We start from the raw sequence: 23,750 nt of genomic DNA on the forward strand, positions 1-23,750 counted from the left end.
CGGAAGGACGGACGGACATGTCTAGATCGACTTAGAAGGCTTTAAGGGCCGTAAGTTGGTATTTTGTACTTATGCCGAATTTATTGCAGAAACGCCTCTATGATATAAATATCACTTTAACCACACTCGACAACCCTGTATATTAGTCGTACTTTTCCCAATGCATGTGTTTTGGTGTAATGGTAGATTTTTTGTCTACACAATTACACTACTCCCATGGTATACACATGATTCTGTGCATCTGTTGAAAGTTGTATTGATGACAAGAGACCACGGCAAAGGCTCTCGTTGTTGCTCCGTGTGTCCAGGTTCGAATCCCGGTCGGTCTCTGCCGAATTTTTTCACTTTGAAGTTTTTCCCTGTTAGGGCGAAGATCATAAAATTTTACAATTTTTGTTTATCTCTCTTTCGAGACGAGCTCAATGATCTTAGATTTTTCTTTGCAAATGAAAAAGGAAAGTCAGAGATCGCAACACACACCCACCTCTAAGGAACGCGTTTCGTAATTTGTTTCAGAATTACTCATCACCCGATGAAATTTTTTATTGGAAAAAACTTCGAGATATTTTTTTCTGTGTTCTATACTTAATGTATAGCGCTCTTATATTGTATGATAGGGCTCAATTTTCACTTATATTGGGTTGCCCAAAAAGTAATTGCGGATTTTTCATATAGTCGGCGTTGACAAATTTTTTCAGAGCTTGAGACTCTGTAATTGCATTCTTTCTTCTGTCAGTTATCAGCTGTTACTTTTAGCTTGCCTTAGAAAAAAGGTGTAAAAAAGTATATTTGATTAAAGTTCATTCTAAGTTTTATTAAAAATGCATTTACTTTCTTTTAAAAAATCCGCAATTACTTTTTGGGCAACCCAATAGTTTAGTTGTTGGTTATTAATATACGACATCATAAGGCTTCATACAACTTAATAGTTCTTGGTTTATTATATTCACCCTACTTTTAAAATTAACACTTATTCGCCCTTTATGGCTAAACTAAAAGGGTTTCCCCATTTTTCAAAAAAAATTACAATTTTATTTACATTGACAAAAACGTAACATTGATACCTTTGTGATAACAGTAATTAATTTGCTATTATAGCAATTAAATATAACCTGCCCCATAGGCAAAACAAAGTTGGAAAATTTGTTTTGTAATTTTGTATTTGTTGTAATTATTTTTTTGTTGCACTTTTCGAATTAGTGCTGGTTCAGTTCCTCCGTTTGGAAATCAGCTATTCGATTCCACCATTAAATAGAAATTTGGCCTTATCATTATTATAAATAAATGCAATTATTTTAACAATAGATCAAGCAATTATAATAATAGATGCTATTGAAAATACATTCAAAAGAAGAAAAAAAACAAAAAAGATTTATTAAAATGAATTAAAAACCCCGGTGTTTGGTTGTTTGTTTATATATACAAATGTTATCAATGGTTATGACTGCCAAAATTATTATTTTTTTTTTTTAAATTTTTATTTAGAAACGCTGGCAGAAACAGACAAATGAATTATGTATTGTTTTTAATTAAAAGCCGATTTAAAATGTCAACAAATGCTGCATTTTTATAAAAAAATATTAATTATTAAATATATAGATATAGGGGCAATTAATATTACTTTTAATATCTAAAACAATAGCTGGAAGGATTGATATATAAACGAAAGCAAATTGTATTTATCAATGAATAAGTTCACAAAACACGACATTAGGTTCGGTGGGTCCTAGCTTTTGTATACCAACCACCTTAAATCGATTTAAAAACAAGTAAAAGCTTGCTAAGTTCGGCCGGGCTGAATCTTATATATCCTCCACCATAGGTCGCATTTGTCGAAATCTCTTCCCGATATCTCTTTTTAGGCAAACAAAGGATGAAATATAAGAATTGCTATGCTATTGGAGCTATATCAAGTTGTGATCCGAATCGGTTGGAGATGGTCTCCAGTCCAGTCGAAGTCAATGTGTAAAATTTCAGCCAATTCCAATAAGAATTGCGTTCTTTAGGGGCTCAAAAAGTAAAATAGCTGTTGCTGTTGTACAATTTCAAAAATTTCAGCCTAATCGGATAAAAACTACTCCCTCTATAGGCTCAAGAAGTCAAGACCCAGATCGGTTTATATGGCAGATTTGAACCATACTTAAAACAGTTGTTGGAAGTCAAAACGAAACACGTCATGCCAAAGTTCAGCCAAATCCGATACGAATTGCGCCCTCTAGAGGCTCAAGAAGTCAAGACCCCAGATCGGTTTATATGACAGCTACATCAGGTTATGGACCGATTTGAACCATACTTAAAGCAGTTGTTGGAAGTCAAAACATAACACGTCATGCCAAATTTCAGCCAAATCGGACAGGAATTGCGCCCTCTAGGGGCTCAAGAAGTCAAGATCCCAGATCGGTTTATATGACAGCTATATCAGGTTATGAACCGATTTTAACCATACTTAGCACAGGTTGGTTGGAAGTCATAACAAAATACTTCATGTAAAATACCACCCAAATTGGATGGGAATTGCGCCCTCTAGTGGCTAAAGAAGTCAAGATCCAAGATCGGTTTATATGGCAGATATATCAGGTTATGGGCCGATTTGAACCATACTGAGCGCAGTTGTTGGGAGCCATAACAAAACACTTCACTTCAAAACATTTCAGCCAAATCGGATAGAAATTGCGCCCTCTAGGGGCTCAAGAATTCAAGATCCCAGATCGGTTTATATATCAGGTTTTGGACCTATTTGAACCATACTGAGCACAGTTGTTGGGAGTCATAACAAAACACTTCACTTCGAAACATTTCAGCCAAATCGCTATAGCAGGTTATCAACCGATTTGAGCCATACTTATCACATTGGTTGGAAGTCATAACAAAATATTTCATGTAAAATTTCACCCAAATCGGATGAGAATTGCGCCCTCTAGGGGTTCAAGAAGTCAAGATCCCAGATCGGTTTATCCGTGCTTTCGACAGTCAGAAGAACGGACGTACGGACATGGCTAGATCGACATAAAATATCATGTCGATCAAGAATATATATATACTTTATGGGGTCCAAGACGAATATTTCGAGGATTTACAATCAGAATAGTATACCCCCATCCTTTGGTAGAGGGAATAATAATTTCTGGAAGACAGAAGGTCTTGTCTGACCTACTGTAGTACCTACACTATAGGTGTAAAATTGATTGATTTTGGTACCCACCACCATAGGATGGTGGGTACCAACCCTCGAGGTGTTACCCTCAACCATAGGATGGTAACACCTCGAAATATGCGTCTAAGACCCCATAAAGTATATACATTCTTGATCGTCATGACATTTTAATTTGACTAAGCCATGTCCGTCCGTCGGTCCTTCAATCTGTCTGTCGAAAGCATGCTAACTTTTGAAGGAGTAAAGCTAGCCGCTTGAAATTTTGCACAAATATTTTTTATTAGTGTAAGTCGGTTGGGGTTGCAAAATGGGCCAAATCGGTCCATGTTTTGATATACCTGCCATATAAACCGATCTTGGGTATTGACTTATTGAGCCTCTAGAGGGCGCAGTTCTCGTCCGATTTGACTGTTTTTTTGCTTGTAGTGTTTTGGTATCACTTCCATTAACTTTGTAAAGTATGGTTCAAATCGGTTCATAATCTGATATAGCTGCCATATAAACCGATCTTGGATCTTGACTTCCTCAGCTTTTAGTTGACGCAATTTTTATCCGATTTGGCTGTTATTTTGCACGTGGTGTTTTGGTATCACTTCCAACAACTGTGCCTTGTTAGAGGCCACCGTAGCGCAGAGGTTAGCATGTCCTCCTAAGACCCTGAACGCCTGGGTTCGAATCCTGGCGAGATCATCAGAAAACATTTTCAACGGTGGTTTTCCCCTCCTAATACTGGCAACATTTGTGAGGTACTATGCCATTTAAAATTTTTCTCCAAAGAGGTGTTGCACGCCGTTCGGAATCATCTATATAAAGGAGGCCTCTTATCATTGAGCTTAGAACTTAAATTGGACTGCACTCATTGATATGTGAGAAGTTTAACACTGTTCCTTAGTGGAATGTTCATGGGCAAAATTTGCATAAACTAAGCACGCTTTTACTTGTCTGGTCATTCCGTTTGTAACACCTCGAAATATTGATTTGCTACCCCATAAAGCATTTATATTTTGGATCGTCTCCACATTCTGAGTTTAACTAACCATGTGCGTACGTCCGTCTGTCGAAATCACGATATCAGTCGAAAGTGTAAAGCTAGTCGCTTGAAATTTTGCACAGATACTTCTTATTGATGTAGGTCATTGGTATTGCCAATAGGATTGCTTCAGATTTGAATATAGCCCCATATAAGCCGATCTGCTGATTTGATTTCTTGAGCCCCTAGAAATCTCAATTGTCATCCTATTTGCCTGCAATTTAGAATAAAGACTTGATTTATGACACTCAATATCTGTGCCAAGTATGATCCGAAACTATCTATAAACAGATATAGCCCCCATATAAACCGGTCCCACGATTTGACTTCTTCAGCCCATAGAAGCCTGAATTTTCATCCGATTGAGCTGAAATTTGGAATAAAGTTTTGTGTTATGACTTTCGACATCCATGCCAACTGTGGTCCGAATCGGTCTATAAACAGATATAGCCCCCATTGACTTCTTGAGCTTTTAGAAGCCTCAATTTTCATCCAATTTCGCTGAAATTTGGAACAAAGGCTTGAGTTATGACTTTCAACATCCATGCCAAGTATGATCTGAATCTGTCTATAAACAGATATAGCCCCCATATAAACCGATCCCCAGATTTGACTTCTTGATCCCTTAGAAGCCTCAATTTTCATCCGATTTCGCTGAAATTTTGAAAAAAGTCTTTGATTTGACTTCTTGAGCCCCTTCAAGCCTCAATTCTCATTCGATTTGGCTGAAATTTGGAATAGAGACTTGAATTATGACTCTCAACTACCATTCCAAGTATGATCCGAATCGGTCTACAAACAGATATAGCCGCCATATAAACCGATCCCCCGATTTGACTTCTTCATCCAATAGAAGCCTTCATTTTCATCCGATTTATCTGAAATTTAGAGCAAAGACTTGAGTTATAACTTCCAACATCCATACCAAGTATGATCGGAACCGGTCTATAAACAGATATAGCCCCCATATAAATCGATCCCTGGATTTGACTTCTTCAGCCCTTAGAAGCCTACATTTTCATCTGATTTGGCTGAAATTTGGCCCAAACACCTATCTTATGAATTACAATATCAGTGCCAAGTTTTATCTGAATCGTTCAATATGGTGATACAGGCCCCTCCCTAAGTACCGGTAACCCTATATGACTTTTTGGGAACAAAATTATTCAAATACAAACTCATTTAAAAGGGTACCTTTATAGCGGAATGCATGGTGATTGGTATCCAAGATACGGCCCGGCCAAACTTAGCACGCTTTTACTTGTATTATATTCACTTTATATCAAAAGTGAAGTGCTTAAAATGGTAATAAAGTCTTCAGATAGGTAATACAGGAATCTTAAACAATTTTAATGCAAATTCCTGCATTGTTCTATTGACTACATCCTGTTAAATGAAAATCGTTTGACGCATTCATTGTGTTTATCTTGTATGTTTACATAATATTTACATCAGAAAAATACTTTTCAATATAGTGTCTTTTCTTTCTCTGCTCTGACACCTACCTTTACAAAATGGGTCACAATATCTTATCTCATAATTTTGTGCTGTTTTTAATCTTTTGCAATAAACAAATAAAAGAAACAGCCATGACCAACTAAATTTTAAAATAAGATATCCCTATTAACAAAAAAAGGGGTTACAAAGTCAAGCAACTCATGTTATATTTTGCGAACGCCATTAAATTTGTATACCCTCCACCATAGGATGGGGGTATACCAATTTCGTCAATCTGTTTGTAACTCCTCGATCTAGCCATGTCCGTCCGTCCGTCCGTCTGTCCGTCCGTCTGTCCATCCGTCCGTCCGTCCGTCCGTCCGTCCGTCCGTCTGTCTGTCGAAAGCACGCTAACTTCCGAAGGAGTAAACCTAGCCGCTTGAAATTTTGCACAAATACTTCTTATAGGTGTAGGTCGGTTGGGATTGTAATTGGGCCATATCGGTCCATGTTTTGATATAGCTGCCGTATAAACCGATCTTGGAGCTTGACTTCTTGAGCCACTACAGGGCGTATTTTTTATTCGATTTGGGTGAAATTTTGCATGAGGTGCTTTTTTATGATTACCAACAACTGTGCCAATTATGGTTTAAATCGGTGCATAACCTGATATAGCTGTCATATAAACCGATCTGGGGTCTTGACTTCTAGAGCCTCTAGAGGGCGCAATTCCTATTCGATTTGGCTGAAATTGTGCAGGAGGTGTTTTGTTATGATTTCCAACAACTGTTCCAAGTATGGTTTATAACCTGATGTAGCTGCCATATAACCGATTTTGAATCTTGACTTCTTGAGCCACTAGAGGGAGCGATTCGTATCCGATTTAGCTGAAATTTTGCATGATGTGTTATGTAATGACTCCCAACAACTGTGCCTAATACGTGTGAAATCGATGCATAACCTGATATAGCTGTCATATAAACCGATCTGGGGTCTTGACAGCTTGAGCCTTTAGAGGGCGCAAATCTTATACGATTTCGCTAAAATTTTAAGCGACGTGTTTTGTTATGACTTCCAACAACTGTGCGCAGTACGGGTGAAATCGATGCGTAACCTGATATAGCTGCCATATAAACCGATCTGGGATCTCGACTTCTTGAGCCTCTAAAGGGTGCAATTATTATTTGAAATTTTGTACAACGGCTTCTCCCACGACCTTCAAACATATGGTCTGGATCGGTCTATAACCTAATACAGCTCCCCTATAAAACGATCTGCCTATTTTACTTTTTGAGCCCCTAAAGGGCGAAATCCTTATTCTATATTTGGCTGAAATTTTACACAATGACTTCTGCTGTGGTCTCCAACTTTCAGTTCAATTATGGTTCGAATCGGACAATAACTTGATGTAGCTCCAATAGCATAGCAATTGTTTTCTTTTTTCTTTCCTTTTCTTAGTTTGCCTGAAAAGAGACACCGGCAAAAGAACTCGACAAATGCGATCCATGGTGGAGGGTATATAAGATTCGGCCCGACCGAACTTAGCACGCTTTTACTTGTTTCATTTAAATTAACATATTTTTTTCTCCATTTAAGCATTGTTGGCTGCGCTCCATATACATAAATGTTGAATGTTCCCTTGATTCGAAAAAGGTGAAAAACAAAAAACCGTCACCGCCACCTTTTTCATCATTGACTCTCAGAACTTCATTTCAAAAGGCTTTCATTTGGTGTCATCAACTTTAGGTTTTTTATCGGTCAATTCAATTCGGCAACTTTTTTGATTACAACTTTATTTTCTTTCTTTTTGTTGGCTTTCCGAATGTGGGTGGCCAATGGGGATTGAGTCGTATGTTAAGTTCAATATTTCATTACTCTATGTTTGTGTGAGTGTTATTTACTTTTTTTTTTTGGGGGGGGGGGGGGGAGTGTGCTGTGTTTATTTGAATTTTTTGCCTTTCAGTTTTACTGTGAATTTCCATTATCGTAGTTTCATTTAATTTATTGCGTGGTACACACTTGATGGCTTAAGTGAGTCAGGAGTACCTTTGACTCCAAAACTTTGAGTTGAGTAAAACATTTTCAATTTGAAGAAAATATTTGAGTTTTGGGTCATGTTACAGAGACAGTCTGAAATCAGATTCACTTAGACATTTTAATTCATTGTGATAACCGGAAAAAGACAATGATGATATCTTCTAGTTTCGAGGTATTTCAGAGCATTATTGCATTAAAAACCAGTAAGGAAGGGCAAAAGTCGGGCGGTGCCGACTGTATAATACCCTACATCTACCCTTTAAGTACAATGTGGGAGCTATATCCAATTCTGATTGACCACAGCGGATGTTTTGATATAATTTATTAAACAATCCGTATCAAATTTCGGACAAATATGTTCAAACTTCAATAACTACGGTTGACAAATAAGAACATTATCGCAAATTACCCAAAGTCTGACAAAGATATATATGGAAGTTATATCTAATTCAGAACCGATTTCGAGGAAACTTCTCAGATATAGTGGTAGTCGTTGAGGAAAGCCTTGTGCACAATTTTGGCAAGATTGGTCAACAAATGCGCTTGCAGTGTCTCTTGGAGTGAAAATCGGGGGATATGCATATATGACAGCTATATCTTAATCTGGGCCGATTTCTATGACTTTCACTAGAAAAGTCGCGAGTCATAAGAAAATCCTTATTGCCAAATTTCGAGGGAATCGGTTAATAAATAAGCACTTTATTGCAATATCTTTCAAAATCGGACGAACCTATATATGGGAGCTATATCTAAATCTGAACCGATTTCAAGCAAACTTCTCAGACATTGTGGTAGTTGTCGAGGAAAGCGTTGAACGAAGTTTTGGCTAGATTAGTCAGTAAATGCGCTTGCAGTGGCTCTAGAAATGAAAATCGGGCGATATGTATATATGGCAGCTATATCTAAATCTGAACCGATTTCTATGAAATTCAACAGTAATGTTGAAAGTTACAAGAAAATCACTTCTGCCAAATTACGAGAGAATCGGTTAACAAATAAGCACTTTATTGCAATATATCTCAAAATCGAGCGAACATATATATGGGAGCTATATCTAAATCTGAACCGATTTCAAGCAAACTTCTCAGACATTGTGGTAGTTGTCGAGGAAAGCGTTGTACACAATTTTGGCAAGATTGGTCAACAAATGCGCTTGCAGTGTCTCTTGGAGTGAAAATCGGGGGATATGCATATATGGCAGCTATATCTAAATCTGAACCGATTTCTATGAAATTCACCAGTAATGTCGAAAGTTACAAGAAAATCACTCCTGCCAAATTACAAGAGAATCGGTTAAAAAATAAGCACTTTATTGCAATATATCTCAAAATCGGACGAACATATATATGGGAGCTATATCTAAATCTGAACCGAATTCATACAACCTTCTCAGATATTGTGGTAGTCGTCGAGGAAAGCGTTGTACAAAATTTTGGCAAGATTGGACATTAAATGTGCTTGCTGTAACTCTAGAAGTTAAGATCGGGCAATATATATATGAGAGCTATATCTAAATCTGAACCGATTTCCATAAAATTCATTAGTAATATCTAGAGTCTTAAGAAAATACTTCTTGCCAAAATTCATGAGAACCAGTGTACAAATGACAATTTTATCGCATTATTACTGCAAATCGGACGAACATATATATGGGAGCCATATCCAAATCTGAACCGATTTCAAGCAAACTTCTCAGACATTGTGGTAGTTGTCGAGGAAAGTGTTGTACAAAGTTTTGGCTAGATTGGTCAGTAAATGCGCTTGCAGTGGCTCTAGAAATGAAAATCGGGCGATATGTATATATGGCAGTTATATCTAAATCTGAACCGATTTCTATGAAATTCAACAGTAATGTCGAAAGTTACAAGAAAATCACTTCTGCCAAATTACGAGAGAATCGGTTAACAAATAAGCACTTTATTGCAATATATCTCAAAATCGTACGAGCATATATAGGGGAGCTATATCTAAATCTGAACCGATTTCAAGCAAACTTCTCAGACATTGTGGTAGTCATCGAGGAAAGTGTTGTACAAAATTTTGGCAAGATTGGTCAGTATATGCGCTTGCTGTAACTCTAGAAGTTAAGATCGGGCGATACATATATATGAGAGCTATATCTAAATCTGAACCGATTTCCATAAAATTCATTAGTAACATCTAGAGTCATAAGAAAATCCTTCTTGCCAAAATTCGTGAGAATCAGTATACAAATGGCAATTTTATCGCATTATTACTGCAAATCGGACGAACATATATATGGGAGCCATATCCAAATCTGAACCGATTTTTTCCAATTTCTATAGGCTTCGTCTCTAGTCCGAAAACCATGCTTGTACCAAATTTTGAGGCGATCGGAGGAAAACTGCGACCTGTACTTTGTGCACAAATTAACTTGAATAGACTGACAGAAAGACGGAAAGACAGACGGACAGACAGACAGGCATAGCAAAATCGAATCAGAAAGTGATTCTATGTCACTCGATAAACTCTCTTCTTTCTGGGTGTTACAAACAAATTCACTAACTTATAATACCCTGTACCACGGTAGTGGTGTAGCGTATAACAAGTAAAAAGGCCGGGGCTGAACTTTGAATACCCACCACCTCGGGTTTATATGTAAACCACCTTTCGTCATAATACGGTGAAAAATGCATAATTTATGCCCCCATAGCAGCATATTGCGTATCGAATTTGGTCCAAATCGGATATTGAGTGGTCTATTAAGTACAAGTCACTCTTCAGTTCTGTAGAATAAAATATTGGTCTTTTTGGTAGTCATATCCAAATATAGCGCGATCTGAACCATATACGACACGGATGTCGAAAAGCCTAACATAAGTCACTGTGTCAAATTTCAGCGAACCCGGTTTATAAATGTGTCTTTTGTGGGGCCAAGACTTTAAATCGTGAGATCGGCTTATATGTCAGCTATATCTAAATCTGAACCGATCTGGGCCAAATTGAAGAGGGTTGACGAAGCACCTAACGCAACTCACTGTCCCAAATTTCGGTGAAATCGGACAATAAATGTGCCTTTTATGGCCCCAAGCCTTAAATCGAGAGATCGGCCTATATGGCAGCTATATCCAAATCTGAACCGATCTGGGCCAAATTGAAGGAAGATGTCGAAGGGCCTAACACAACTCACAATCCCGAATTTCAGCAAAATCGGATAGTAAATTTCGTTTTTATGGGCCCAAAACCTTATATCGAGATATCGGTCTATATGGCAGCTAAATCCAAATCTGGACCGTTCTGTGTCATATTGCAGAAAGATGTCGAGGAGTCTAAAACAACTCACTGTCTCAAATTTCGGCAAAACCGGAAAGAAAAATGCGCCTTTTATGGGCCCAAGACCTTTATTGAAAGATCGGTTCGCCGGCTATATCCAAATCTGGACCGTTCTGTGGCAAATTGCAGAAAGATGTCGAGGAGCCTAACACAACTCACTGTCCCACGTTTCGGCGACATCGGACAATAAACGCGCCTTTTATGGGCCCAAAACCTTAAATCGAGAGATCGGTCTATATGGCAGCTATATCCAAATCTGGACCGATCTGGGTCCAAATTGAAGAAGGATGTCGACTGGCCTAACAAAACTCACTGTCTCAAATTTCAGCAAAATCGGATAATAAATATGGCTTTTACAGGCCTAAGACCCTAAATTGGCAGATCGGTCTATATGGGGGCTATATATTAAAATATAGTCCCATGTAGCCCATCTTCGAACTTAATCTGCCTATGGACAAAAAAGAATATTTGCAAAGTTTCAGTACATTATCTCTTTTTTTAAAGACTGTAAAGTGATTTCAAGATACAGACAGACGGACGGACAGACGGACGGACATGGCTCGCTTTATAGGGTCAGGCATGGATATTTCGATGTGTTGCAAACGGAATAACGAAATGAATATATCCCAGTCCTTTGCTGATGGGTATTAAAAAAGAATTTTTCAAAAAAAAATGATTGCACAGTCATCTAAAGGGTGATTTTTTTGCTATTATCTTTTTGGCACTACTAGTTTAAACAGCTCATGCACGTTTCGTGTCTTGTTTCACTTTCAAACATCCTCAGTTTGGTCTATATTTTTACCATGAATCGTCTTACAAACGAACAACGCTTGCAAATTATTGAAATCTATTATCAAAATTCGTGCTCTGTTAAGAAAGTGCATCGCGCACTTCTTCCATTTTATGGACGAAGCTCATTTTTGGCTCTATGGATACGTAACTAAGCAGAATTGTCGCTTTTGGAATGAAGATCAGCCAGAAGCATTGCAAGAGCTAACAATGCATCCAGAAAAAGTCACAGTTTGGTGCGGTTTATGAGCTAGTGGCATCATTGGACCGTACTTCTTCAAAGATGATGCGAATCGTAAGGTAACTGTGAATGGTGAGCGCTATCGTGAGATGATAAGCAACTTTTTTTGACCAAAATGCGCGTAACAATGGACTTATTGAGAGGCGAGTTAGGTGAACATTTTATTTCACGTTTAGGACCGGCCAATAGGCCGCCTAAATCGTGCGATTTAACGCCTTTAGACTATTTTTGTGGTACTATGTTAAAGCTCATGTCTTTGCAGATAAGCCCCCTTCAATTGACGCATTAGAAGTCAATATTGAAGCATAATTCGTGAGATACCTATTGGACCCATTGGACTACGCGGATGGACCGTTTGAGGCGCAGTCACGGTCAACATTTGCATGAAATAATCTTTAAACATTGAATATCGATTCAAAAAAAGATTTCATGCATTGAAAATAAAATATAAAGATAGCATCTTTATTTTAAAGTTTTGGTTCTTTGGCTCGTTTTCATTGCTAAAATCCTACGAACCTTAAATTTTGGGCAAACTTTTCTTTCAGTGTTATTTCTCCGAACAGCGAACTTTTATTCATTAGATATATTTTTGTGAACTTTAGCTCTCTATTATCCTAGTCATTAAAATACTTGAAACACAATGCATACCGGTTTTAGAGCTATCAGTCTTGTGACCAAATTCGATCGTAAGTCATCTAAAGTACAAGCAAGACACGACAAAATTCCATTTATCACATCGACTTGCCAATTTTTTTTCTTTCAATAACTGCCTTCAACAATCCCCAACAATTAAAAATGCTTGCAGTCGTAAAAACAAAATCAGTCTCTCTCTCCATACATCTGTTTTAGGGATTTTTATTTTATGAACTCCCTGATTAATGATGGTGGCATCTTGACATGTTTATTTATGGCTCATAAAATTTGCTTCATACATTTTGATAAATTTCTCAAACACCGACAAGAGATGACTTTGCTAATTTGCTACAACATCTGTCATAACCGCATTCCCTCTCTCTCTCTCTCCTTCAGTCTCTCTCTCCTTGTGCATAACAAGGCTTCCCCTTTTAATGTCAAATTTAGCTTTTTCTTCATAATCATCATATCCAACAACAACATAGTCTACTAACACAAAGACATACATATTTAGTTACTCTTAATTTGTTGATTTAGCAAAAACCAAAAACGCAACAATCAAAGGTAACACACCCCCCCAAATCCGAGACACTTTCAGGCATACATATGCACACACACCCCCTTACAATCTGATAATAATGGCAAGCATATTTATAAAGTGTTGACAGAACATCATTAATGTCATGAAATAAAACTAGACAATAAAAGAAGCAATTAAAACATTAGCGCAGCATCGTTCATTTATCACCAACCAATTAAGCACGCAAATTAATTAAAAGAAATTAAATTTAAGGATTTAACAATTATATACCACTCACACACACTTTAGCGCTAGATAACTTAAGTGGAACAATTCATATTATGCCTGAAACCATATAAAGAACGCAATAAAACAGTCATTGTGTAGACTGTGCAAAAAATGGCATAGAATTAATATAACGACGAGATTTTTATAAGAGATAATTTTTTTACGAAATTTTTCGATAAAAAGAGAAGTTTTTAATATATAGTTGCAAATTAGAACATATCGACTTACGGTTCGTTAATATGTTTAATAAATTATAAATAATTTCTTGTTCAATAATTAATCATATATTACCTAGAGGTGCCATTAGACGATAAGATATGTCATATGAGATGTCGCTTTCTGTATTCAAAAGAATTGACTACATCGAATACAAATAGAGCGCGTTCTAATCGGCAGGTATTCTCATATGTATTGTAATTTTTTTAATGAAATGTATCTACGTGTGTGTTCGATGAAATAAAAACTCGATTTAATCGAAAAAGTTGCATATTTATTCCAAAATCCATTTGTCGTATAAACTTTCAGAGTTGCTGTTTTTGACATTACATATGAAATTTCTTATCATCTAATGGCAGCTTAACACTTAAAAGAAACATCCTTTAGTAGATTTGTTTTATTTATGAATGTTTGTTGTAAATGCCAGTTGAAATGCCAGCGTGTTACAATGTATCGCAAAAACTTGCATGCATGTGTTTAAAGCAATTTGTCAAAAAGATAAATGTCAGTAACTTGTGGATGAGAAAATTGCAGCGCAAAAGATTTATGCCCATATTCACAAAACTTATTGCAGCTTCAAAAAACTGTCAAATTAACCCACTTTAGAGCTGCAATAAGTTTTGTGAATATGGGCATTAAAGTTTAAAATTTTTTTGAAGTGTACAAATAACATTTATATATTCCAAATATCACTGGATGTTGTCAGACCAATGTTGAATGAACCGCGTGAGGACGGGGGTCTAATCAAAATATTTTAATAATCATAGAACGTTACGTCACTTGCCTAAAACAAATACTGGAAAGACCCCATGAACATTAAGGATGTAAAAATGTACTGATGGAAAATATCACAAATAGGAGAAAATCTAAACATAGAATTAATGTAAAAAGAGAACAAGTTGACATCCTCAACGTCATACTTTTGTCATTGTCAATACTGTCAAAAAGTAAAAAAAAAAAATATTTCGGTTGATTGCTTTTCACAACCTTAGGTTAGGTTACACTATGTTCAGACCAAAGCTGTTTTGAGCAATCGACTCGTTTTCCCTTTATACTGCTCTGAAAACGACTCGTTTTTCCTATACAAATTATAAGGGCAGAACCAAGGCGGATTTAAAAAGGTGGCCTCACGGCCAATTTTGACAGTATTAAGATGCCAGATTTTTGTTGGCATTCTCTATGTCGTTATCTTTTTTCTCGCATATTCTCTACTCATTTACGCACACGTATACACACACGCACACACATTTATTTGTGCGTGTTGGCAAAACGTCGATCAACTTGATGACAAGATGGCGGATTGCACCATATGATTTGTGGTTGTTGTACAAATGAGACCACCTTTAATTGTTTTGCCATGGGGCAGTACCACTTGTTTACCACAAAGACGAGTCATTCAAAGCATGTGATCCCAAATAAATGCCGAAATTGTGCCAAATAAACACAGCCCTGAATAATGTCAAAAAATAAAATTCGAAAGTTTTCTAAAAAAAAGTTATAAAATCAACAAAATTTGACAGATTAAACTAGAAAAAACAAGTTATAGTCCGATTCGGACCATAATTGAATTGAATGTTGAACATTGTAGAAGTCATTGTGTAATATTTCAGTTCATTCGGTTAAGAATTGCGCCTTGTAGGGGCTCAGGAAGCATAATCGGGAGATATGCTTATATGGTAGCTGTATCAAGCTATAGATCGATTCAGACCATATAACACGTATGTTGAAGGTCATGGGAGAAGCCGTTGTACAAAATTTCTGCCAAATCGAATGAGAATTGCACCCACCAGAGGCTCAGGAAGTCAAGATCCCAGATCGGTTTATATGACAGCTATATCAGGTTATGAACCGATTTGAACCATACTAAGCACAGTTGTTTAAAGTCATAACAAAACACCTCATGCTCAATTATAGCCAAATCGGATAGGAATTGCTCCCTGTAGAGGCTCAAGAAGTCAAGATCCCAGATCGGTTTATATGGCAGCTATATCATGATATCATAATTGTTGAATGAGATACCAAAACACAACATGCAAAATTTCAGTCAAATCGGAGGAGAATTGCGCCCTCAAGAGGCTCAAGAACCAAGATTGGTTTATATGGCAGCTATATCAAAACATGGACCAATTTGGCCCATTTGCAATCCCATGGCTAGATCGACTTAAAATATTCATGACGATCAAGAATATACGAGGTCTTAGAGGCATATTTTAAAGTGTTACAAACAGAATGACGAAGTTAGGATACACCCATCCTTTGGTGGATGGTTTAATAAATCTAAACAATAGTGCATCATAAAATTTATGTTGGAGTGTGAAAAAATGCAATTTACAAAACATCTCAACTAGTGTGAACAGTTGAGTAGTTCTTCAAAGCGACATAAGCAAAACGAGTCAATGTAGACAATACTGTCTGTCGCAAATATCAAGTTACAGTGTTTAACACAGCCTTTGTAATTTATAACTGATGTAAATATTTATAAGTATTTATAAGTGCCTATGCCAAACTGTAGTATAAATACCGTTATCTTTTTGCTGCGTCTTGATTGTATAGGCTTTTTGTTTCAAGATCTTTACTTGTATTACCTTATTTAGTATACCTTGTTAGTGCCAACTTTCAGTGTGCGTTAAACACAGCTAACATTCCAAACAATGTGTGAACACACCATGATGATCTTTGACAATGTTACCAGATTTTTTGATTTTTCCAAAAAAAAATTTAATTAAAATATTTTTCCCCCAAGGAAGTCCACTGAAGATAATAAATATGCTGATTAAAGTTTTTTTTATAGAAAATTAATTTTTATGCCCAAAATAAAAGGATTGGTGGTTGTAGGTTCTAAGTTTGCACGATTTTTAGAAGTCGCAATTTAAAATTTCTAGAGGTTTAGAAGTCAAGGCGAAAGATTACTTTAATAAGAACTCTATCGAAATCTAAACCGATATTTCCCATAATGATGAGCAAATAAGCCAAAATTTCAAGGAGATAGCATCAAATGAGAATTTTTATTTTCCTCAATTACAAAAAATCCCCTGTTTGGGGAAATTTTCCCTAATCTGATAACACTGATCTTTGTTTATATTTCCTCTTGCCATTGTCCCCCTCCCTCCCCCCACACTCTTCATACGATCTTTTTATGAATGTTTCAAAAACACACCCAACCATATATTGCATAAAAACAAATAAACAAATATCAAATATTAAAAGCGAAACACACATCCATTGATAAGAAACACAGAGATAAAAAATAGTCAACAACAAAAATTGCCAACTAGTAAGCAAAGAAAAGGTTCTACGTCAACACTCATAGATTCGGAAGTTTGTTTTTTTGGATGTATAAGTTGAAGGTGTTTAGAAGAACGTTTCGCATTTTATTCATCATTAGAAGTAGGACACGTCAGCTTATTAGAACCTAACCATGGAAGAGAAAGAGTCTGCGGCCAAAGATTCTCCTTCAAGCGAGGCTCATATTCATGTTATGCCGGGAACGAATTTATTGAAAATAACAGTACTTGCAGAATTTAATAATTTATATCAAGTCTCTTAATTGTATTTGTTGTTTTTGCAGATTGCTAATGGCACCACACATTACTATGCACCAATGCCAAATGGCTACCAACCGGCCACAGGCGCGTCGGCGCCTTATCCTGTGAACCCCCATGGTCATATGACGGCGCCACCACCACACCAACAGCCCGGTACACCACAGCCACCTACAGGACCACACCAACCGCAAATGAACCCCATAGCAAATCCTCCGCCCCCACAGCAGCAACAACAGCAACATTCGCCAGCTTCACATTCCGCCAATCATTCGCCATCACCACCCAATAATAATTATCACAAAGATGAAAGGACTCAAAGGCAGCACAGCAAATTGCTAAGGAAATTGGAGAAGCAACGAGAATACAACAGTAAGTAAACAAAGCATCCCTTTCAATTAAGGTGGACTATTAAGATTCATGGCTTTTCTTTTCTTCCCGTGTTGCCGCCGCCATTAACAGATTCATCGGTGTCTTCGCCCAATCATTCGCCTTCACCAAGACGCCAAGAAACTCAAATGAATGGTCACAACAATGGATCGATAAGGTCACAACACAACAATAACAATAGTAATAATAACCATCAACGCAAATCCCATCATCAGCGTAATGGTAATCTCGCCAATTATGCCACAAACAATAGCAGCAACAAATGCAACAACAATCAAGGTGCCACTTGCGAGGATGGCGATGAATTATTATCCACTACTCCACTCAACGGCGAAGACAATGGCGAGGAGGAAGACTGCCAGGCTTCCATTATCGAGCAATTGTCGGATATACAAAAACCCGAGGTGGCCGACATTACGCCGCGTTCAGCCAAAATAATGTGGGACATTCCGCAGAGCATCAATGAGTCGGCCTTGCAACTCATCAACTTGGAGGAACTGCGTTATAACGTCCTCCTAAGTGAGCGGACAAAGGAATGCAAATTTAAGAGTCTCTATGAGGGGTCCTCTTACGATTGCATCATACAAGATTTGAAGCCGGGCCAGGACTATGTGATCAAAGTGCGTGTGCACTACGAGCATTTACAAGGTAACCCCTCTGAGCCTGTGGAGTTTTCCACGCCGCCCTGCGAACCCGAAAGACCGGCAGCTCCTCGCATGGTGACATTTACCAAGAACTCATTACAATTGCGTTGGAACATGTCCAACTGTAATGGTTCTCCGCTGCAGCATTATCTGCTGGAATACGACGAGGGTCGAACGGGACCCATTGGCGGCGACAGCAGACCCATTAACTTTGTAGAGGCTGTGAAAACAAAAGGAAGGCAATACGTGGTGACCAAATTGCAACCTTCCACCTTGTACCACTTCCGCTTGGCGGCTGTTAACGAAGTGGGACCATCTGCCTATTCGCCCATATGTTCGTTTAGCACACAAGGAAATCCACCCTCAGCTCCCAAACCCCCTTCCTTGCAGTCGACCAGTTCATCTTCATTACGACTATTCTGGGAGCGACGTCAGTCTGATGGTGCAACCTGTATTTATGTGCTACAAATGTTAGATCGTGAGTCTGGTCATGGCTACTTGAACATGTACAATGGCCCCGAGTGTTCATACGAATGTTGCCAACTGAGAAGGGCCACACTCTACTGCTTCCGATTGCGTGCCGAAAACGAGACCGGTGCTTCGGCCTGGTCCAGTGAAGTTTCGTACAAGACTGCTCCCGAGCGACCAGGTAGGCCGGGTAAGCCATACGCTAAGGGAAAAATACATGGACATCATTTTAGAGTGCGCTGGGACCCTCCCACCGATAATGGTGGCGCCGAAGTGCAGCGTTACATCTTGGAGATCAATAGAGGAGGCCAAAAGTTCGAACAAGCCTATGAAGGTGCTGAATGCGAAACCACTTGTGAGCGCTTGCAGCCTGGTACAACCTATCAATTGAGAGCTTCCTGTGAAGGTCCAGGAGGATTTAGTCCTTACTCGGAGGTTAGTCATATAACCTCAGAGGCTGTAGTACCTATTGCCCCAGCAGCACCCTATTACGACAACCCGCCGGGACCTTTTGCGGCTGTCCTAAGACTACACAAACCTGAGTACAATGGTGGGGCACCTATTTTGGAATATGAGGTTCAATTGCGCTTGCCCGACGATCAGGAAGCACCAACCATGGCATATAGAGGCAAAGATGCCTACTGCGTTATAAAAGACTTACAGCCGGGCAATGCATATGAAGTACAGTCCAGAGCCATTAATCGCATTGGAGCCGGCGCCTGGTCACCCTGGTTCGAATTCTCTTCGGCCGCTGCGCCCCCCAACAATCCGGAATCTCTTAAGGTAATTGTAAAATCGGCTACGCAATTGCATGTAACATGGCAGGAGCCAGCAAACAAAGGGGGTGCTCCCATATCAGAGTACCGTTTAGAAAGTGCCACAGCCACCATGGGCAACAGCGAAGAGTCCAGCAGTCTTGAATCCCCACCGGCCTCAGCATTCCACATCTGCTACCAGGGCTTGCAATGCAGCACTGACCTAAGAAATTTGCTGCCCTTCACCAGCTACTATTTTCGCGTTAATGCCTGCAATGTGGCTGGCATGAGCAAATGGTCGCCCCTGGTCAATTGCCGAACCCCTGCAGCTGTGCCCTCGGCCCCACAAATCAAAGATTTCGAGTTCACCTCCAATGAAGCCACCCTCCGATGGTCAGCACCTGATAATAATGGTTCGCCCATACTCAACTATACCATCGAATATACAGTGCCAGCGAATAGCTGCTCAATAACCACACCGGATGACAAAACCGAATACACTGTTAGTAATTTACAGCCGGAGACTTCGTATAAATTCAAGGTTCAAGCCACCAATGCCATCGGCACTGGTCCCTTTTCAGCATATGCCAAACTGACAACACTGCCTTCACCGCCCAGTCCACCCAAACTGGAATGTTCGGGCGTGGGTCACAATTTTATCAAACTGAAGTGGGGAGATGGCAAGAATTTGGACTTTACCAAATTCTATGTGGAAATGTATGTGCAACGCGCCAAGGAATTTCAAGTTGTCTACACCGGCACCAATTGCATGTGCAAGGTCAATAAGCTGCAGGAACGCAGCGCCTATACATTCCGCATATGTGCCGGCAATGATCGAGCAGGTGTGGGTGAATACTCTGAAGAGTTTGTTTTCAACACCACAGCCTGTCTGCCCAATGGCATTAAACCACCACGTATTGCTCAAAATCTTCCTACAACCAACTGCTCTGCTTCGCTCTCAGGAGCAGCAGCAGCAGCGAGTGGAGCAAGTACAACGGCTCTGGCAGGCAGTTCTATACCCTCAGGTCTTATACCGGAAACGCCCAGTTTTCTTACCGGCTTGGGTAATCTAATGTTGGGTGTACCCATCACCCTGGAATGGCAACACTCGAAGAATACATTTTCCGATCGTGTTGAATATATGCTACAATATTCCATAGGCAAAGATGGTGAATTTAAAATGGTAAGTGCAACATTTGGTGCAGTTAGACTTTTCTCATTTTGTGTCTGTTTTTGCAGATCTACCGTGGCAGTGAGACCAAATTTACTATTGAAAACCTGGAACCAGCTGGCCTCTATCAATTTCGTGTTTGCCCCATACGTGTCACACAGGCAGGCGAAGATTTGCTGGGTGCATTTACAACACCCTTCCGTTTCCTTGTGCCACTTATACCATCCCTCGAGGATATCGATGATAGTGTACTCACGAATGCAGCGGCTAGCATGATTGCCAGCCTAAGCGCTGCCGGTGCAGAGGGCGCCTCTTGTCAAGGCCATGCCCATCATCACTCACATCACCATCATCATCACAACCCTGTACATTCACATCACAATAGCCGTCACTCCGGTCATCAGCATAACATTGCTAGCAGCGGTGGCGAAAATAATTTGGCTTCCAACTCGACATTGCACCAGCGGTCGGTTTCTGCCTCGGCAGCCTGTACCAGCAGCAGCAACAGCAATGCCAGCTTGCTGGCAACAAATGAATTGGCCAGCAACTTTGCCAGTTGTGATGATCCCAATCACAATCATCACCATCATCATCGTCATGCCTTCCAACCACATGACAGCAACAATGCGGAAAGTAGTCATCATCATCACAATGCTACCACCACTGGCTTGGCATCCACTGGCTCAAGGATGACTCAATTGTTGGCCAATAATCCCATTTTATTGCAAGCTGCCACCGCGGCCATTAGCCACCACCAACATATACTGGATAATCAACGTCACCAACAACAGCAGCATGGCAATGTACTAAGACGTTTTGTCACAAGGCTGAGTTCGGTATACACGAATCGCAAACGTTTCTCCGATCAAGAAAAGGCTGTCATTTTTATGCTCTCATTTTTGTTTTTCACTTTCCTATTTGCCACTTTAGTTAAAATGTTTATGCGTTAATAATGTTACGTATGCTCTACTTTATTAAACCATAAACACACAAGCTCTCATAGCAAGGGCTTTTTAGTAGTGTATGCTCCTATGCTCCAATGTCCTTTAAGGAGGTTTGTGGAATATGCTAGGACTACTACCTAATCATGTGTAGAGCTGGACACAACCCAAGCCCAGCTGATATGAGGAGATTTTATATCTAGAGGCCACATATTTAGGCATTTGACTAAGCGAAAAAAAATCTATGGTTTCAATGTGTAGGTCGGTCCCAGGACCACTATTTAAAAGTAAGGAAAACCAAAATAACATTCCTTTACACAAATTATGATTTAAGCATTTTTTTTACAATATTTTCTTTATACATAAATGAATTCTAGTTTAGTATGATGCTGTTGCTGCAATGGGTGAAACACCTGCCTCTCTCTGTAGAGAGTAATTAATGAAAAATTTAAGTATTTCCTTAACAATCGATTTCGCCATAGAAATATTCAAAATTTTCGATGTCCTGCCTGTGGGCATCCGCAAAAGTGCAATGAAAAAGATTTCATTTTCTAACACCCACAAGAGCATGAAACTTTCAACAAATCCAAGTGAATTTTCCTTGTTTTATATTTTTCCCTGTAGCTTCCTCCTCTTACCTTCTTCTGGCATTGAAGATAATATGAGAAAAAATCACGAAACCCAATTGATGGCCATTTTCTTTTGTTATTTCTTACACAAAAGACCGACCCCCCACCCTACGATCGAAATATCTTCTCTTTGACTTGGAATTCCTACTTACAAGTTTTGTCACAAATCTGATGTCGTTAGTCTAGACAGACGTCTTATCGAAGCGCGTCTCTAAATTCTTCTCTATTTTAATTCGTATATATTTTGCTTTAAATAAAATATATATATGAAAAATCATAGACATTAATCTATATATATATACAAACATAAATGCATACTATAAAAAAAACTTCAAAAAAAAGCGTTGTTAATATAAAACTGCAAAAAAAAAAACGATGAAAATCTTTAAAACATAAATTTCTACATACAAAAACTATTATGTGTACTGTGTAAATGTGTAAAATTTGAAAAACAAAACAATTTTTAGCTTAAGATTCGATGAAACTCTGAATGCATTTTCCATTACATAACTAAGACAGAAATATTATGATGAATATCTTCCTAGGGCCTATTTTTCGATTGTTTACATACATACATACACACGTGGATAAAAGTAATATTATGCTAAAGAACATGACACAACAATAGAAAATTTACTTAAAATTTTCAGTTTGTACTAAAATTCGAAAAAAACAAAATATTCCTATTCTAAGAATTTGTTGTTAATTTTACCAATTTGTAGTAAAACATTAGTTTTGTAAAGATTATTTTTTTGTGCCAAAATTTAAAATTTTTTAAAAATTGTTCTAAAAATTTTCAGATTGTACTAAACTTCTTCCGCAAATTAAAATATGCGCCAAACTAATTTTTTGATAATATTTTGAGAACAAATTTGTTTAAAAATTTTATTTTTTTAAGAATTTGTTCTTTTTGTTTTACGAATTTGTACTAATTTTTGTGCTAAAATTTTTTAAAAATTGTTCCAAAAATTTCAATTTGTGCTCAAATTGTATCGACAAAAAAAAATATGCGGCAAATGAATTTCTTGCTAATATTTTGAGAACAAATTTGTTTCAACATTTTCATTTTTTAAGAATTTATTCCTTGTTCTACGAATTTGTACTAAAAATTTAACTTTTTTTAATTTTTTTGTGTTAAATTAAAATTTTTTCAAAAAATTTTGATTCGTATTAAAATTCCTCCGAAAATAAAAATTTGTGCCAAACGAATTTCTTACCAAAATTTTGAGAACTTCGATTTACGAATTTGTACTACAATTTTTTTTTTAATTTGTATAAAAACATTAATTTGTTCTAAATTTGATCTGAAAATTCAAATATGCGTAAATTGCGATTTTCTTATACTTAAATTTTAGATGTTCTTGGTACTAAAAATTAAATTGTTCTTAAAAATTAAATTGTCCTTTAAAATTGGAATTGGTACTAAATTTAAAATATGTTCTGAAATCTTTCATTTGCGAATTTGTACTAAAAATTATTTTTTTTTAATTTGTACTAAAATTGTTCTGAAAATTAAAATGTCCTTAAAAATTGCAATGGTACTAAATTTAAAATATGTTCTACAATCTTAG

General features: G+C 37.9%; 1 protein-coding gene across 1 annotated transcript in view; it reads left to right on the plus strand.

The window, feature by feature from the left end:
• LOC106092768 (fibronectin type-III domain-containing protein 3A) overlaps nt 1-22,846 on the plus strand; it is a 587,249-nt gene extending 564,403 nt beyond the window's left edge. The window contains exons 5-7 of the mRNA XM_059366134.1: nt 17,208-17,553; nt 17,644-20,621; nt 20,678-22,846. Coding sequence (XP_059222117.1) covers nt 17,208-17,553; nt 17,644-20,621; nt 20,678-21,559 — 4,206 coding nt within the window. The 3' untranslated portion in view covers nt 21,560-22,846. The remainder of the gene's footprint in view (nt 1-17,207; nt 17,554-17,643; nt 20,622-20,677) is intronic.
• The last annotated feature ends 904 nt before the right edge of the window (nt 22,847-23,750 follow it).

This window comes from Stomoxys calcitrans, chromosome 3 (genome assembly GCF_963082655.1).
Source record: "Stomoxys calcitrans chromosome 3, idStoCalc2.1, whole genome shotgun sequence".
NCBI classification, from domain to species: domain Eukaryota; kingdom Metazoa; phylum Arthropoda; class Insecta; order Diptera; family Muscidae; genus Stomoxys; species Stomoxys calcitrans.